This window comes from Diabrotica undecimpunctata, chromosome 9 (assembly GCF_040954645.1).
Source record: "Diabrotica undecimpunctata isolate CICGRU chromosome 9, icDiaUnde3, whole genome shotgun sequence".
NCBI lineage: Eukaryota > Metazoa > Arthropoda > Insecta > Coleoptera > Chrysomelidae > Diabrotica > Diabrotica undecimpunctata.
In genome coordinates this window covers 23,401,014-23,420,215 of record NC_092811.1, presented here as the reverse complement: position 1 = coordinate 23,420,215, position 19,202 = coordinate 23,401,014, and the positions used below count along the sequence as shown (strand labels likewise).

At 32.8% G+C, this 19,202-nt stretch overlaps 1 protein-coding gene across 1 annotated transcript in view; it reads right to left on the bottom strand.

Moving 5' to 3' along the window:
- Positions 1-4,148: 4,148 nt before the first annotated feature.
- The window catches only part of LOC140451455 (C-type lectin mosGCTL-7-like), a 30,158-nt gene continuing 15,104 nt past the window's right edge, over positions 4,149-19,202 (bottom strand). The window contains exons 3-4 of the mRNA XM_072545268.1: positions 7,560-7,668; positions 4,149-4,540 (exon numbers count right to left, since the gene is read on the bottom strand). Coding sequence (XP_072401369.1) covers positions 4,212-4,540; positions 7,560-7,668 — 438 coding nt within the window. The 3' untranslated portion in view covers positions 4,149-4,211. The remainder of the gene's footprint in view (positions 4,541-7,559; positions 7,669-19,202) is intronic.

Here is a 19,202-nt window from a genome sequence, read left to right as displayed (position 1 = left end):
GTTTCACATGTAAATTGTAAATGTTCACTATAATTATTAAAAGTTTGTAAAGTTTTATTTATTTTGTCTGCAGGTAAAGTAAGTATTAAGTCATCCACAAATCGTTTGATAAATGGGATATGGAAAGGCAACTTATTTAAAGTATCTCTTATTAAATCGTCTAGTACATAATTACATAATATACACGATATACTTGAGCCCATAGGTGTGCCAAAACTTTGTTTATAGAATGCATTATCAAAAATCAATACATTAGAATCAAAAATGAATTCTAAAGTGCTTAAGAACGTTTTTTTGTTAATTTTGCAATTTATTTTGATTTCATCCCAATGTCTGTTTATACTATCATTAATAATATGTAGTGGTAAATTAGTAAATAAAGATATAACGTCAAAGCTTACTATTATATAATTATTTGGTAGTTGATAGTTATTGATAAAATTACTTAGTTCAAAGGAATCTTGTATAGAGAAACTATTATCTAAGTTATATGACCTTGTAAGAATATCATTCAAAAATTTTTCTAATTTACTGTTTGGTGAATTAATTGAAGATACAATTGGTCTCATTGTTAAGTTAGGTTTATGTACTTTTGGTTGTGCATAAAAGCGTGGTGTGACAGAGTTATATATAGTGAGAGTTGAGGCTTCTTCTTTAGTGATCATTTTTTTATTTTTCAATTCGGTAACTATTTTGTTAGCTTTCTGTTGCAAGGTACTTTTGGGATTGTTTTGTAATTTTTTATAATATTTAGGATCATTTAAAAGTTCATAACTTTTATTATAGTAATCATCTTTGTACATTGCAACAGTCACATTTCCTTTATCACTTCTCACGATGTATATCTCAGGGTGTTCTTTGATAAATTTTTTACATTCATGATATAAACTATTTAAAAAATGATTATTATTTTTATTTTTGTGTAAATAGTTGGTTATGATGTTAGTGCATTGAGCTCTGACTAAGTTATTTTTATTTTCAGAAAATCTAGTTATTGTACTTTCGATATCAGCCAGTATATTTGAAATTTTAAAATCTTTAAGTGTTGGTAATAAACAGAATTTTGGACCTAATGCGAGTATCTTTCTTACATTATAAGGGAATTCAATGTTCGTTAAATTTTTAAACCATTTTTCTTTAAAAGTGATAGAGTTATAAGCTTTCATTTTCAGATTTTCAAATTTATGTATGTTATTTTGTTTTATGTTATGAAATATTTTGTTGTAAGCTATTTTTTGTCTATTTTTTTTAAATTTTAAAATTACTTAAATTTTAAAATTTTACATTACTTGGCAAAAGCAGAGATATTTCAATATGCTTTAAAATTTTTTTTGCAATTATTTACCATTCATAGCATATTACATGTCTCTAACGTTCTGTGTTCTTTTCGGCAATCGCATAGAAATCTACGTCACGGTCTTTACTCAAATAATTCGTTGCCCCAAAGAAGTTGGTGTCGTTTTAAGTCTATTAAGACTTTGGGTGTTTATTTCACTTGACTCAAAGTTGGTTTCGCAAAATCCAAAAACTTGGTTTGGGAACCACTTACAAGAGGGGAGAATCCAACGACAAGTAACTGCACCACTTATTTGGCTTGTCATTTTTGGAACCAGAACGAGTCGGCGATTGTTCTGTCAACCATTTTATGAGGATATCCCTAACTTGCCTTCATTTATGAAAATGGCCGATTATATGGTAGAGAACTACATAATAAGTCTCTTCCCTCTAACTGTTTGGGCATCCCAGTCTAGCCATATACATTCACCACAAATCCATGCGAATCCTTTTATTCGTGCTTTTCCAACTATTTTAAAGCAATTTACTTAAAATAATTTTTGAATTTAATAAATTACCATATAAACGACAAGTGTAACAGGTAACAGGCAATCTTCCGTATTAGAAATCAGAGCCTTGGAGCAACAATGCTGGTGATAAGTTTACCCATCTGCGGTGATGAAATTACCTATCTCCAAGTGATGCCGGCGATCAGTTTACTATATCTCAGAGGGTCTAATAATTTTATGGGGGGCTATACAGTATACAGTGATGAGTTCGTACACGTCTGCGAGGATTGGGTGGGGACGATCGTATTCTGTAAGTACCATTGCAGCTTTATCTTAGCCAACCATAAGCCGAAGTGTTTTATGATCAGAGAAACTATTGACCAAAATTTGATAATTTTTGAAATTGATAATACATGTACGGATAACTAGTTCAAGAATACCTGTCGATAACATTTTCTATATAGATGTATATGTATTTTTTGTCTTATTTATTAATAATTATATATAATCATCATTTTGGAAGTGAGTGATCACTGAACATATATTACATGTTCTAAAGGATCAATATTTATTCATTTCATCTAATAAATTCCAGAAACATTTTAAATAACCACTGATATAATCAAATTTCAAAATATATCTTTGTACATTACTTCTTTTTGTGACATTAGGCATATACTGTTCCTTATTTTAATATTATTTATATTCATATTTTTACTTACTACCATTTTTTTTGTTAGGAATATAAAGCATTTTGGTCAGTGTTTTATTATTTTTGTTGCTATCAAATATAGTTGTAAATATAATGTTTATTTCTTTCATTTCAGGGAAATGGTCAAACCAAATAGGAGAAAAACACATTAATAAAAATATAATAGACTGTATTGATACAGTAAGTTTTAAATTAGATATACACACTGTAAATGGTAACACTGAGCGTCGTTGACTTTTCACGGTTCAAATAATAAAATGGTTTTAGGGTGGTAATGTTGAACAACAGTGTGTAGATTTATTTTCTGTCTTTTTTGAGGGGAGACCAATTCCTTGCGTACAGTCAGTTCATAATGTTGTTAAAAATTTTGTGGCACTCAAGAAGTGTCACCAGAAAAAGTTGAGAAAAGAGGGATGCACAAATTGGTGCAACAATCAAGGTAAATTCAACAGGTTTAAGTAGAAGCATTGCTAGAGAGTTAGATGTTAGCAATGTTACTGTAGCGAAAGTATTTAAAAAGAATGGTTACAAGAATTTTAAATATTCAAAACGCAGCAGCTTTATGCAGACGACTACTTTCAAAGAATGGAGTTTTGTGAAACTCTAATAACGAAGGCTAATAATGAACTCGATTTTATTAAAAACATTTTATTTACTGATGAACCTTCTGTTTAATTAGTCGGGAGACACAATTCTTCCATTACGAGGTATTGGGCGCGGGAAAACAAGCACAGAAGTGTTGTTTACCGAACAACGTCCTCAAAAAGTTAATAGTGAATCAACTTGAACAGTAGAATATACCTCGATTTGTTACAAAATCATGTTCTTCCCGCTATTCTCAATCTTCTTGATGTAAATCTGAGTTTTTAGTTCCATCAAGGCGACTGTTCAGTTTACTGAACATACTCAAATAATTAGGGAGTACTTAAACAACACTTTAAGTGGCCTGCGCGATATCCAGATCTTACACCCATTGACTTTTTTTTTGGGACATTTAAAAAGCATCATCGACGGTCATCCTGAGACTAGAGCTCAAAAATTTGGATGAAATAAAAAACCGAATAAGAAAAGTTTCCAATTCTGTTATAGCAGAAACTCTTACATCTGTCCGCAGAAGTTTTTATGACAGATTGGGATATAGTTAAGTTGTAAAAGGTCTAATATTTGAATCATCTCTGTAGGGCATAATGAATTATTTCCTATTTTATTATTAATTATTTTTTATCTTTAATAAGAGTATATTTTTTAGTTATCTTTTTAAAGAAATGCGCTTTTATTTTTAATTCAACCACAAAAAATTGTTCAACTTACTAAAAACCAATACAAATGCACCGCTTTATAATAGTCAGTGTATTTTTATCCAGTTTATATTATAAGAAATAAACCGGGTATACGAAAGCAAAACAAAAATCGACGGATGGAGACGTATATCTCTTGTGTTGTTATGTGTTACTAAATGACTTTCGTTTTCTCGTTATCTATCTAGGAGTCTAAGGTCTCGGAGGGGATCGGAGAATTACAATTAGGTTGTACGAGGCAATTTTGTCGATTTTAGCGCTTTATGTAGTTGGAAATATCTAATGCAAAACATAACGTACTGTATAACCTATTCACATTTCACTTGATGTGTAAATAAAGAAAATACCACACCAAACATTTATAGCACTTTATTTCAAACACATTATCAAACAGTCCTCAAAAATGTTATAAACTATTTAATAATATGTGTATAATGGTCTTAATACACTTAAAGATTCTGAAGAATTGCAAACTTGATGAACTAGATCTGCTTCCGATTTTGAAACTCTAACCTCACAAAGGACATGGAGGAGGTTATCTTGATTGATGTCGTTCCATAAAAGCTTTCTTCCATATTTCGGTCCGTATTTAAGTTGGATAACATGTTCGATGCCATTAGCATTATCAGGTTGAGTTTCTTCCCAGTTAGAATAAACAATGGGACGTCCCGTTGACAACCAGGCCCATTTGTTGTGAGACAATGTAGTTCCTGATGTCCAAAACCAGTAGTCAAGTCTATTATTCACTGGAAAATAAAAAATTAATATAACTGTAATAATTCAATATCTCAAAACATTTTTGAATAATTTAAAAGAGTAAAGGAATTTAGAGAATGACGAATTTAAAAAAGGTAAAAACATCTAGATATTTTAAAAATATCTCAAATTTGTGGTGTTGCCGTACTTGTCTCCCAGCTGCCATTTAGGAAAAAGGGGTGCAAAGGGTTATCACAAAAAAAAAGAGGTGAGCATGTTATGGAATATGATTGATACATAGTTAGAGAAGACAAATTAATTTCAGTGAATAAACAATGAAAGAAGATAATTGATCTGGCTATTTGATCTGGATATTTACCTGGCTAAAGACATTTAAAAAATGGTATGTTACAGGTAAGTTGTCAGAAATAGGATACAACAGGCTATAACTCGAGTTACGCAAAGGACTAGTTACCCTAATGGGTCAATTAGTGTAGATAATATGGTAATTAAAACATCAAAGTAGAAATTCTAAGATTTCTTATTTGACGAAAGCAAACTTCAGATTTTTGCTTTGATCTGTGCCTTCTATAAATTGCAAGGCAAAACAGACGATGAAAAAGATGTAAAGGTGTAATTATTATGGTAATTATTAAAAGCCCTCAAAAGTCCAAAATCTTGTTTTCAGGTTCACTACACTTAAATAGTAAAAATCTAAACTTTCTGTGCACAGTACCTTAGAGAGCAATCAGCAGAAATAATGACTAATTAAGAGAGCGGTGAGATGAGTGGTAACGCTAGCCAGACAAACGCGTGGAGCGAGACGTGTTATAGTGGATATATTATTTGGTGAAAAAATCAACAATATCATGGTGCATCAGTGGTTAATGGCTAAAAGTACAGCTAAAAGTTTCTTCCTTTCTGCACATCGTTGTAAAAGGGAGAAGAGAATAGGAAAATTGGTTATTATAGACTGGTTGTTATATAACAGTTACAGGATTACAGTGTCTTTCTAACTAGACATTTACTCACGAGAGTGTTAGAAGAGTTTTTATGTATCTGGAAGCCGTAATCACAGCTTACAACGATGTGACTGAAGAAATAAAAGACAGAATCCAATCTGCAAACCGCTGTCTATTCGCACTGGATAAGCTCATGAAATCATCAAATCTGACAAGAAGTTCAAAGATAAAAATCTATAAATCCATCGTCAGAGCTGTAATAACATACGGATGTGAAAGGTGGACCATGATCAAAGAAAACGAAGAGAAGCTCAGACGCTTTGAACGAAAAATACTTAGAAAAATATTCGGACCTCACCATGACATTACCACAAACCAGTATAAGATCAGAACCAATATCGAATTAAAAGCACTCTACAATGACCCCGATATTGTCCAAGAAATTAAATCACAGCGACTAAGATGGGCAGGCCACATGCACAGACTGCATACCGAGAGACTTGTAAAACTGGTATGGGAGGAGATTCCCACAGGCAAAAGACCACTCGGACGTCCCAGAATGCGATGGAGAGATAACATCCAAGTAGATCTCCGGAAAATAACCATTCCATTTGATCCGAATGATTTGGTTGATGGAAGACCGAACAAATTGGAAAAAAGTTGTACAGTCAGCCAAGACCCACCCAGGGTTGTAGCGCTACGTGATGATGATGATGATGAGTGTTAGAAGAGTTGCACCTGTTACACACAAGGGTCTCACACTCTCGAGATTTTAAGTATCTATCCTAATTATTTTACCCTATAATGATGTTCCCCTGAAACAATTATTACCCGGCAATCAGAACGCAAGCTCCCTTTGCTTCTGAAACATTTTACCTCAGGAAATGCCGTCATTTCTATGGATCGAAAAAATTTGCTATCAGCGTTATGTCCTTTAGGATTAAGCCAACCTACCACCAATGCAACCAAAGTGCAGGGTTACAACACACCCGCTTTAATTTTTGTATAGGCCAGGATTCCTACTGCAAGGATTGCCCTATAAGCTAATGTATTGTTGCCCAGTACTTGACAGTACTTAAGCAGAAAAGAAAGTACTGCTGCTCCTACGAAGAAGTAATTGGACTTATTAATATTTTCAATTAGTTAAAAAGAAATCATTGAACACTGTATTGAATATAAGAAGAGTATTGACAACAAACATCTACAGACGCATCTTAGCAACTACTTACTAAGGAAAACATAAAAAAAATTTATTAAAAAATTTCTTTATAAAAGGTATAATAATAATAATAATAATAATAATAATAACTGGAGTCATCCCGAAGAGCCTCCTAGAAAACATAAAAAAGCTGGGTCTAAATGAACATCTATATAAGATTATGCAGAAAGCTGTGTTACTTTCGACGTCCAGATGCGTACGAAAATTTTTGGGAGATACACCGACATACCAAGTCACCTAGGACTCGATAACATGGAAAGAGTCCCACCAGAGCTCAATCCTTTTGATACCGTAGGTATCTGGGATGAGTGAATTTTCCCCTTAAAGGGAGTGTGAGCCGTATGGCTAAATCTGGATAATAATAATAATAATAATAATAATAAACCTTTAATAATTCCTATTATTCCTATTATTCCTATTATTCTCTCTACTACTGGAGTTATTCCGAAGAACCTCCTAGAAAACATAAGAAAGCTAGGTCTGAATGAACATCTCTACAAGACCATGCAGAAAGCTGTACTTCTCTCAACATCCAGATGTGTACGAAAATTTTTGGGAGATACTCCAGCATACCAAGTCACCTAGGGCTCGATAACACGGAAAGAGTCCCACCAGAGCTCAATCCTTTTGATACCGTAGGTATCTGGGATGAGTGAATTTTCCCCTTAGAGGGAGTGAGAGCCGTATGGCTAAATCTGGGATAACCTTTAATAAAGGAATTTTTAAATAAAATTTTTGTGATACATGGTATCCAGCCAGATAGCTGGAATTTAGTTTACTTGTGGAAAACATTAAAGTGCATATTTGTAAAATATGACTTATAAGACTTCTTGTACGATTCTTAATATGAATTATGTATATTTAGTATTTATAAACAATATCACTTACAATATTTGTTCAGAAAATCGTTGAGGAAATCGTTTTCTGCCTTCGATTCAATAGCAACTAAATCCATATTAAGTAATTTGCAATGTTGCATTGCTTGCAGCCAAGTTAGCTGAAAATAATAAAAAATAGTGCTACATAAAAGAAAACTAGTAACATATATTATATAAAAGTGATTAATGCATTTTTTTTTAAACAAAAAGAAAAAAAAGTATGGGAAAGTCACTTCTTCTCTCAATACCATGTCCATTACTGAACGTTGGCTACCACATTTAACAAGTAATCAAATGCCAAGCCATTTAAAATGATTTACACGTTCTATCTCATCTCCATAAAGAGAAAGTAGACCTTGACCTATATTGATCTTTTTAACTGCCATCCATTAAGTCTTTGAAATGTTAAGAGCTCTTCGACAACTTGCTTCACTGACTAGATTTATTAATGTTTTTAGATCTGGTGAATTTTTTACCAAAATTTTTAACGAGCGGAATTACCACCGTATAAAAACCTTGCCAAAAATTTGGGACCTAAGGGAATCAAACAGTTTGACGGGAAAACATCCAGTGAAAAAAGGAGAACACTCACATTTATTTGCTGCTTCAACACACCAAGCAACTGTTACATTCCACCAACGTTTATCTTTCGAAAGGTTAGAACAATAGACGCATTAATAGAAAACGATTTATCGAAATCTATTTATTCTTGTTTTAAAAGCATCTGAAGCACCAAAGCTCTTTATAAATGGCTTCGGCATTTTAAAAGTACCGTAAAACCGTAAGTTGATCCAGCGATTTTGATTATAGATAACTACTCCAGTTACGTTTCTTTTCCTATATTTAATTACTATGGAGACTCTGGGGAATTTCTATTCTATTTAAACCCTTATCTGGGCAAGGTGGGTCCAAAAACCCGAGACACCAATTCTTTTATCATAAACTGCTAAACATTTTTTTTTTAATTTTATGCATTACTGAATTTGTTTAGATGTATGTTTCCTTCAACATAATCATGAGGTATTCAAAATATTTATTACCATTTTTAAAATTATTGCGTCGATAGAATTTTGTCACTTAAAGGGGCAACACGGGCCCATCAACCCTATTTGTATTTATACCTTAAGTCTACATATTGTTAATCTGGCAGTCAGGTAATGTTTTTGTGGATTATCTAAACGATTTTTAGGATTCCGGAAATGCAATATTAAAGTCTAAACGTGTAACTAACAATGTAAACATCTCTTTGATGTGAACATCAAAGAGATGCTTACAATAGGTGTTATATCTATTCTAAATGAATTTTAAAAACTGATAATCATTGTTGGAATGTAATAATATTGTACCTATATATATTTTGAAATAAATAATGCATCTGCTATCAGTCGTTTGATATCGATGTTAGTGTCGACAACTAAGCTCCTAAAATTATATTGAATTACAGTAAAAGTAGATAGTGCCAATAAAATGTCTCGAAAATCATTATCAGCTGCAGAACTGTAAGATATTGCTAATAATTTATGGGATCCCAATGAGGAAGAATCTTCTGAAGTAGGTGACATTAAAAGTAACTTTGAAATTGAAGATTATCTTTCGGAAGCAAGTGAAGAGGATGATCAGCAAGTAGTATTGAGTGACAATAAAGAAAAATTTGTAGCTACAAATTCCTAAATTGTGTAATTTTCGAAACTAAAGATAGAATTAACTGAAAGAGTCAACCACAACCGACAGTTGTGGTCGAAATAAAAAGCAAAGTGCACAAAGTGATGATAGCCCTGGTCAAAGTGTAGATGATTCTGTTGATTGTTTTTGTTTGTTTCTGGACCAAAAAATTGTAAACGAAATAGTGAAGTGTACAATTAAAGAAGCCAAAAAAGTCCTGGGGATAGATAACTGAAAATATTGCGACTCTACAGAGTCACAATAGGCGACTCTACAGAGTCGCCTAGTCAACTAGTCAACAAGTTGACTTGAGTTCTCCAATCAACAATACAAGATAGTTTGAACCATGTTCTTTCAACCATCAATTAATAGAGTACCGGCATGTAAGTAATGTTTTATTTATTTGTTTATTTATTAATTCATTACAGTTTAATAGACTATTTTACCAATTTGTGGGTCTTACCTTGTCTGCAACATCTTATTCATTTTGAAAAACCACAAACATGTAATATTGGCATAATTACTGTAATTTATATAATTTATATCATCTATCTTTATTTTATCTTTATTAGACAACACCCTAATATGGGTTTATTATTTTCAGCATTTATTTAACTTAACTTTGTATCGTGACCTGAAGATGCTTTGCATATTGTAGAAAGTGAAACCGGTCGTCTGATTAGTTAAATTAAATTGATTGTGAGTAAGTCTAATTTATTATTTCTTTTACCTTTTGAAATGGACTCACACAAGCAACACATTCATGATTTAAAATAATATTCTTCTGACTTATGCGTTTTATTCATTTTGAAAAGATTGTTTATTTATTTATTAATTAGGTCTTTATTTGGCTCCAAATGTTTGTTATTTGTGAATAAATATTTTTTCTACAAAAGTTTTCTTGCATTTCATTATTTTGTGCAAATACTTCAGGTAGATCGCACACTCGAGGTACACCGAATACTATAGTAGCACCTTTTTTTTAATCTAGACAATTTAAATTTAACTTTAATAAAAAATTAAGAAAGAATATTTGAAATATATGGGTAAATATGAATAGTACATAAGAACAGTGGTGGGCCCAACGAGCCCGAGTTGCCCAGTTACGTAAGTAAAATGTGTTGCCTGGATAAGGGTTAACAGTACCACCTCACACTTTACACAACCTCCAATCATTGAATACAACTTTTTTTTGGTTATTGTGGCATCCCCAATGAAGCATACGTGCATACTGCTACAATGCAAAAAGCACAATCAGGCTTTCAGGCAGCTGGCATTTTGCCTCTCCAAATAGATAAATTCACAGATGATGACTTTTTAGCCGCAACTTATCATTTACCTGTTGTAGTTAATGATGATTTGCATCCGCCCACCTCTTCTAGCGACAACCAAACTCAAGTCTCTAATACAAAAAATAATGAAGCTGCAGTTCCACGTACGTCCAGCAGCAGCATATTGGAAAATCTAAGTTCGCTTCTTAAACCACCCCAAAGACAAAACGAAACTCTCAGATATTAACAGAAAAAAACTTAAGATAGAAATTGAAAACAGAAAAGATAGACAATATTGTTTAAACAAGCGTCAAAATGGACAAAGGGGCAAAAAAAACACGAAATTAAAAAAAGGTACAAAAAGGATAATTTCTAAAGACAACAGCTCCGAAGATGTTTCAGAAAATAAACTGTGCGATGATAATGAGTTGGACGATCTCGTGTCAGATGAAAATGACTTCTGTGTATTATGTGGTGATGGCAGCAAAAAGACGAGGTATGGTACAAGTGTTCGATATGTTGTCAATAGACTCATGCCATTTTTACAGTAAAGGATAGTTCAGAAAAATATATTTGTGATTTCTGCGGTGCTTAGATATTTTTTTTATTATATCTTTAAGTTGGTTTATTTTCTTTTTCCGTATATCTGTTTGTACATTTAATATGTATATCCAATAAACCACATTTTCGAAGGTCACTTTTAAGGTGTATTATTGGGCACAGTTATCCGACATATGCGCGCCATTAACCGACGGTCGGGTAGTTTCGCGCGTTACTTCTGGAAATTCCGCCTCTCCCTATTCTAATCTTTAACCGTTCATTAAATGTGGTCCCCACCAATATAGCTAAGCCCTTGAAATATCTATATCTTCTAAAAAGTTGGAAACTGAAATGTTTTAAGTTTATCCAATATCCTGAATTAACCTTAGGTGCGCACCAATAGCCGACTATTCCTTAATCAACGCATAAAAAACAATTAAAAGTATTAAATAGTATGTGAATTATTATTCTAGGAACAATTAATGAACACTGTAAAATTTACGAGACACGTAGAAGTTTTTTTGAAAGAAATGTTAATATTACAAAATGCGAGTAGAGTTGCGTTCATGCTACCGACAAGTGCGAGTTAAGCCCATCAGCTGGATCAATTTCATATTACTCTATTTTTTTGCAAAAACGGCATCAAAATAAATTCAATACAGCTCAAAATGTTTCTTTTTCATTGTACTATAGCCCTTAATAGCATGATACTATTTTTTTTATCTTATACCACCGAAAAATCGTTTTAAATAAATTCGATTGTTTTTTATACCTATATTTGTATACTTTAAACTTTATAAGGTCAAAAATTATTAAAATTTAAATTTTCAAAATTTATTTTAAAGCTTATAATCACAGCTTTAAAGTTAGGTACATTATATACTTTTAAGTTATGTAAAAGCAGAGTTACAAGCAAATATGTCTGATATTATAGTCGATAATTTGTTATTTTTTAATAATTCTGCAACGTCTCGGATTCTAATAAACTAGTTTTAATTTTAAGTTTATTTGGTTTGTTTTTTTTTAAGAAACAAACCATGATTTAAAAAAGGGTATATCTTTATTATAGACGAGAGGGAAGTGGAACCACCAAACGATTCTTGAAGTTAAAGATGCAGTTAAAAAACCAGAAACAAATCACCTGAAATAGATAATCTTCCAGCAGAACTACACAAAGAAGGTAGCCACGATAACATAATGGGATTACAGCAACTTATAAAAGAAATATGGACACAGAAAGCCCTCCCCAATGATTGTAATATTGGAATACTTTGCACCATACACAAAAAAAAGATATCTTTGAATGCACTAACCACAGAGGACTTACGCTTCTAAATGAAGCGTGTAAAATATTTTCCACAGTACTTTGTCACCGTATGGCACCATATACAGAACGGATAGTAGGAAAATACCAGGCTCGTTTCAGAGGTGGTAAGTCGACAATTCATCAGATTGCAACCCTGAAACAAATTTAAAAAAAAAACACTGGAGTATGGCATTTATATTTATCACATATTTATAGACTATAAAAGCAGGCAGCCAACGATTCTGTGAATAGAAGACGAATGTTCACAGCAATGAAAGAGCTAGGAATACCAAATCAGTTGGTAAATTTAACAAAACTAACTCTTAAAAAAGTTGAATTAACATAGTTAATAACATAGTTAATTAACATAGTTAGTTAGTTAGTTAAGTTGACATAATGGGATTACAGCTCTTAAAAAAGTTGAATTTAGAGCACGAATTCACGGAGAACTGTCTGAACCTTTTAAAATAAATAACGCTACGCCAGGGAGACCCTCTCTCCTGAATACTGTTCAATCTGGCTCTGGAAAAAGTCACAAATCACAACCATTGGTTCTATACAGATTAAATCAGTGCAAGTTGCCAGAGAAATTTCAGGTAGACAAGTCGAAATACTTTGAGCTCCACAACTTTTACAGTTTTTGAGAAGAAACAGTGTAAATTTAAATAATAAACCGAAATGTATAGAAGCAGTGTACAGTGGTCTGTTAATAGCTGTAAGTACAGTTTCCAAATTGGCAGTAGTTTGATTACAAACTTTGTTTTTATATACATACGAAGAACATTATTTATATTTCGTAATTATTAATTAATTTAATAATTCACCAAGTAACAAAAAAAAAACAAAATTTGTTTAATTTAGTAATGTTTGTATTTTGAGAACGATTTCCGAAGTGGAAATTGAAACGTCAATAAACGTACTTTAACCTTTAATTGTGGCTTATTCCCATTTAAATATTAATTTTATTAATTATTAAAAAAACTAGTTTCAACTCTTGGCATTATCTTGCTAATTGCTAGATCGACTATTTACTTTTAAATAAACAGAGTCGGACCTACAGAAATAAAAAATTATTGAAATGAAAGTTCAATTTAAATTTAAAAAAGATAGAAGATTAAGTTTTACAAAATGACAGGTGGTACTTCTGACTACAGGGGTCCATCAATTAATCCCGATCAGCAAAACATTACTTATTCTACCATCACTAAGCAACGACCATTAACACAATTCCCAACAAAAAACCAGGCCCTAATTTTACCGGCAGTAGATGAAATAAGAACAGAAGAGTACACCATTGCAGTAGGAAGTATAATTCATCTAAAAAAATGTACTGTTCTCATCCAAAATGTCAAACGGAAGAATATGCATCTACCTTTAAAGCATACAGGTCGAAGATAATTTTCTAAGTCAACATAATGAATTAAAATTGGAGAACATACAATCAAAGCACTTAAACTAATTACACCAGCTAATAGATTAGTTTTATCCAACGTATGTCCATCTATACCCCATTACATAATCGAACAGTCTTTAATTAATCTTGGTTTTAACGCTAGAAAGTCGGAGGGGCCAATTTGGCCCCTGTTGCGATTTGAAGTTATTGTAGTTCTTTTATTTGACACAATTATAATTTCATATTTTATGACTTAATATTTTGATACAAAGTCTAATGTAACGCAAAAAAATATTGTTTACTAAATTTATTAAATGGATTTTCTAACAAACTTACCACAGACGTCTGAAGGGGCCAAACTGACCCTGTATTAATTATTATTGTTTTCTCGGAAATTTGACGAATTCTTTTAACTTTCTGTCAGATAGATAAAATTATGTTTATGTACGTTTATTCCTAGAAGGTATTTTGTTACATACTGTTTGTTCCTTGAAAGTATTTTGTTTATTGAGCGGTTTATTAGATTCTGCTGACTCTCGTTTCTAGAATATTGAAACATTTGTTCAATTGTGAAAATTCAAGACGACTGTAAAGATGTCTCGTCGTGGACTATCAGAGCTTGAACTTCTTGAAGAAATACGAAAAATACAAGAACATGTTTCGGGAAGTGAATCTGAATTTACAGAAAATAATGAGTCAGACGATGAACAATACGTACCACCACAAAATAATGATTCAAGTGACTCTGATGCTTCAGAGCAGTTAGAAAGTTTTATTGTACAAGACTCACCAATTTATGTAAACACTGCTCCTACAACTCAACAGCACTCAGCTAATTTTATCGTGAATCCAAGTGCATCTAAGCCAAGTCACAAGAGAAAAAGAGGTCAACAAGGAAAAACTATTTCAATCGGAGACACCGAACAATCGAAAGACGAAACAACGTGGAAAGTAATTGATTCTGGATTAGCACATGGTAAGATTATGATTTTTAGTATCTTCATATTCATTGAATGTTTGCTCATTACAGGACGCCGCGCTCAGCACAACATTTATCGAGAGGAATCTGGTCCTACGTCGTATGCAAAAAGGAACGTGAGGAACAATTGTGTGGTAAATGCTTGGCATCTAATAATCAACGACAGCATGTTACGTCACATAAAAGAATGCACTATTGCAGAAGCACATCGATGTTTACAAAATGACACATGGACTATAACTTTGGAAGAACTGGAGGCTGCCCTTGCTATTATGTACGCAAGAGGAGTCTATGGCGCCAAAAATTTCCCAACCATCAGCTTGTGGTCAACAGTATGGGGTCCTCAGTTTTTTAGGCAAACTATGCCACGAGACAGATTCAAGGATATTATAAAATATTTCATTTGACATAAAGCAAACGAGATCTGAACGATTGAAAACCGACAAATTTGCTCTAGCCTCTACGGTTTGGAATGGATTTATAGAAAATAGTGGTGCATGTTACAAACCGGGAATAAACCTTACTGTGGACGAACAACTACTGCCTTCTAAAGCCAGGTGCCCGTTCACACAGTACATATCAAATAAGCCGGATAAGTTTGGCATAAAATTTTGGCTTTTGACATGCGTGAAATCAAAATATATTGTAAATGGTTACCCTTATACTGGCACTGATCATCTACGCAAGAAAGATACAAGTGTTGGTGAACATGTTGTTTTGCGGTTAATGGAAAATCAACTGGGAAAGGGCAAAAATGTTACGACAGATAACTACTTTACATCGGTAAAATTGGCCAAGGCATTGCAAAAAAAATCAACAAGTCTTGTGGGTACTTTGAATCGCAACAGAAAGGAAGTTCCTCTAAGCGTAAAGAGTAAAAATGGAGAATTATATGTTACCCATATATTCCAAAGCGACGAAAAGATAACACTTACTGCACACCAAGGAAAGAGTCACAAAAATGTGCTTTTGTTGAGCTCATTACATAAATCAGTGGATGTTGCTGTCAATGGAAAAAAACTTCCTCAAACAGTAAGTTTTTATAATACAACAAAATACGGGGTTGATGTAGTGGACCAAATGGCGCGTCTTTATACTACAAAAGTTGCTTCAAGACGATGGCCAATGCACGTGTTTTATAACATTCTTGACTTAGAAGAAATAAATGCATAAATTATTTATAAAGAAGTTACTGGAAGTAAAATCAGTCGTCGTATAAGTTTATTCTTTAACTGTGTGAAGAATTACGGGCTTCATACCTTGCCTCCCGAAATCTGGTACTATACCCAGCACCACCGGATTTACCAACCACCAGCACTGTTACTAGCCAAAAAAGAAAAAAATGTCAGTTAAAAATGTTTTGTAAACGAAATCATACTTCCAATGAGTGCCACGGCTGTAACAAGGCAATGTGTGGCAAATGCCAAAAACTGCAAACTGTATGGTGTTCCAAATGTTTAAAATGAAACTAAAAAGTTAAATCAAATTCTATCGTCAAGAGTTTATATAATTTCTTAAAACTGTTTATGTTTATTTTTTGTTTATTCCCAAATAAATAGTTAATTCTAAACTTGGTTTTTATTGATTTAGGAACTTGGGGCCAAAATGATCCCTTCGGGCTTTCTAGGTAAGTATGCTAAGCCCGACTTTCTAGTGTTAAATTAATGTCTCCGATTTCGTTCCTTAGAGCTGGAATACAAGACCCGCAATACAGCCATGTACTTAGTTTCTGAAGACAAGTTTACTTTGCACCTACAGACAATTTTACTGTATTCCACTCCGTTCTAATTGATTTTGAAAATATTTCGTACCGAATTTTTCTTTCTGATAAACTAACTTGTTACAAATGCCACCAAGCTGGTCACGTTTCCTCGGACTGTACCTCAAATCCCTCTTATCTACAAAATACTTAAAAGCCCTAAACGGAGGAAAATTTTCTTTCACAAATACCACCCACTAGCTCCGAACAAAATCAAATTACGCATATAATACGATAATAAACGATCTTACTCGGAAGTGTCATCCCCAACTTGCTCCACTCCTACAGAAACTATATCAACAGAATTCACACAACCAAAACCAGTGCAAATTAAAAAGAAGAAAATAAATTATCTAATTAGACAAATCCACTTTAGAAACTATATTGACTAAACTAAACGTAAACATAAACTAAAATACTAATATTGAGTTGTTATTGCAACCAGCCAAACAATTTATCCAGGATGCATCACCACCATATCTACTAAATTACACCCAACTACTAGCATTCTTAGAATGCTAAGAATGCTAGTCGTTGGGACATATGCTAACTGAAATATATCCCGTGTTGAACGAAAGAGCAATTAAATCTATAATTACAAGAATCAAGAAAAAACTACTTAGTAAAATAAACCAAGATTTTAGCATTCAGGATGAACATACTGACGCATTATCACAGGAAAATACTCCTTCCAACGATAAATAAAAAAAAACAAAAAGTTAACAAAATGGCTATTATTCAGTGGAACATTCACTCCGTATTTACACACATGGAAATGCTACAGGTTTTAATTAAAGAAACACATCCACAAGTTATCTGCTTACAAGAGACAAATTTTACAATAAATAAAAAATACTTTTAATTTTTTTAAAAAAATTAAATTAAAATACTTTTTAATAAATAAAAAATAAAATTAGAGACGCTGGTAAAGCTAGTGGCGGCGTATTCATTTAAGTTAATTCACATTTGGAATCAGAGGAAATCCCTATACAATCAGAATTAGAGGTTGTAGCAGTTAAAATAAAATCTTCAACACATATTCTATATGCATTGAATATATTCCATCAGATAGCGAACTCACTGCCAAACAACTCGAAATCTTAATTTCGAACAAATTCCAAAACCCAGAATAACAGTAGGAGACTTTAATGCACATAGTACAACATGGGGATGTCTATCTGCAGATAAAAGAGGTGATATTATAGAAAGATTTTTGACAATCGAACACATTATTGTTAGTTGTCCACTCTATCACCTGGAACGACTTCAAAGCGATTTACCAAGTGATTTGAAAAGTGCTCTGAACTCTAGTAAATGTGATAAAGTTTCTAAAACTAACTAAATTGTACAATCTAATAGAAAAATAGACTTAAGTTCTCAATTGTAATTAGTTGTTATAAGCAAACATCTGATTTTATGTACAACTCTTCCCGGCCAATAACCTTTCATGGTTGACGCGGTTTACTTAATAAAAAAAAATCAGTTCAAATCCTTGTCTATGTTGATAATATTAACATTGTCGGGAGAACGTAAAATGCTGTACGAGAGGCGCATTAAAAATATCAGTTACAAAATTAGGTTTAATAATAAACACCAACAAAACGAAGTATATGAAAATAAGCACAGAACCACAAATACTACGACTACTTGTTATAGAAAACCGACGTCATCGAAGCAGTCAACGAATTTGTATACCTGGCAGCGCTCGTTAACACTAAAAATAATACTACCACAGAGATAAACCGCAGTATTTTCACAGTCAACAGATGCTATTTTGTGCTTAATCTCCTCCTTAAATACACAGTTATATCGGGAAATACAAAAATAAAACTCTACAAAACAATAATAGCCTAAGCCCAGTCCTAACATAATGGTTCTGAGACTTAGACTCTAACAAAAAGTAATGAAAACATTTTTTTTTGGAAAGAAAAGTACTAAGGCGAATCTATAGAGCAGTGAACGACAATGAAGTGTGGAGAAGACGATATAACTTCGAACTTTATTGAATATACCATGAACCTGATATCGTAAAACATGACGTAAAAATGCAGATGGAACAAAATAACACAGCTAGAAAAACGCTCCTTAATAGACCCATTGGTCAAAGAAGAAGTGAAAGACCCAGAACAAGGTTTCTTATAACATCGATAAGGACATGAGAAATATGGGAATACGTGCTTGAAGGCGATGGATAAGGACGACTGGAGAGAAATTCTTGAGGAGGCTAGGACCCACGCAAGGTTGTAAAGTTAGAATAATGATGATGATATTTGCCTTTATTAATTTATTGGTTATTTAATTTAAGAACTCACTGTACTTTTCAATCAAATATATGATACCAGTGAAATTCCATCGGACTGGCTAAAATCGATCTTTATTCCTCTACCTAAGAAACCAAACGTTAAGAAATGTAGCGATTGTAGACTCATTAGTTTAATGAGCCATGCCCTTAAAATACTGTTGCATATTCTTCTAAACCGAATTAACAACAAGTGCAAAGAAATAAGAGCAGTTCGGGTTCCGGAGATGCCTTGGAACTAGAGAAGCACTATTTTCTATGCAAACACTCCTTCAACGATGTTGGGAGGTAAGAAAACCCATATATATGTGCTTCATTGATTTTGAAAAGGCATTTAATCGCGTTCAGCATACCAGACTAATTACCGCCTTGCAGAGCATCCAACTAGATGAGAAAGACATCAAACTTATTGCCAAACTTTACTGGAACCAATCAGCCATTATT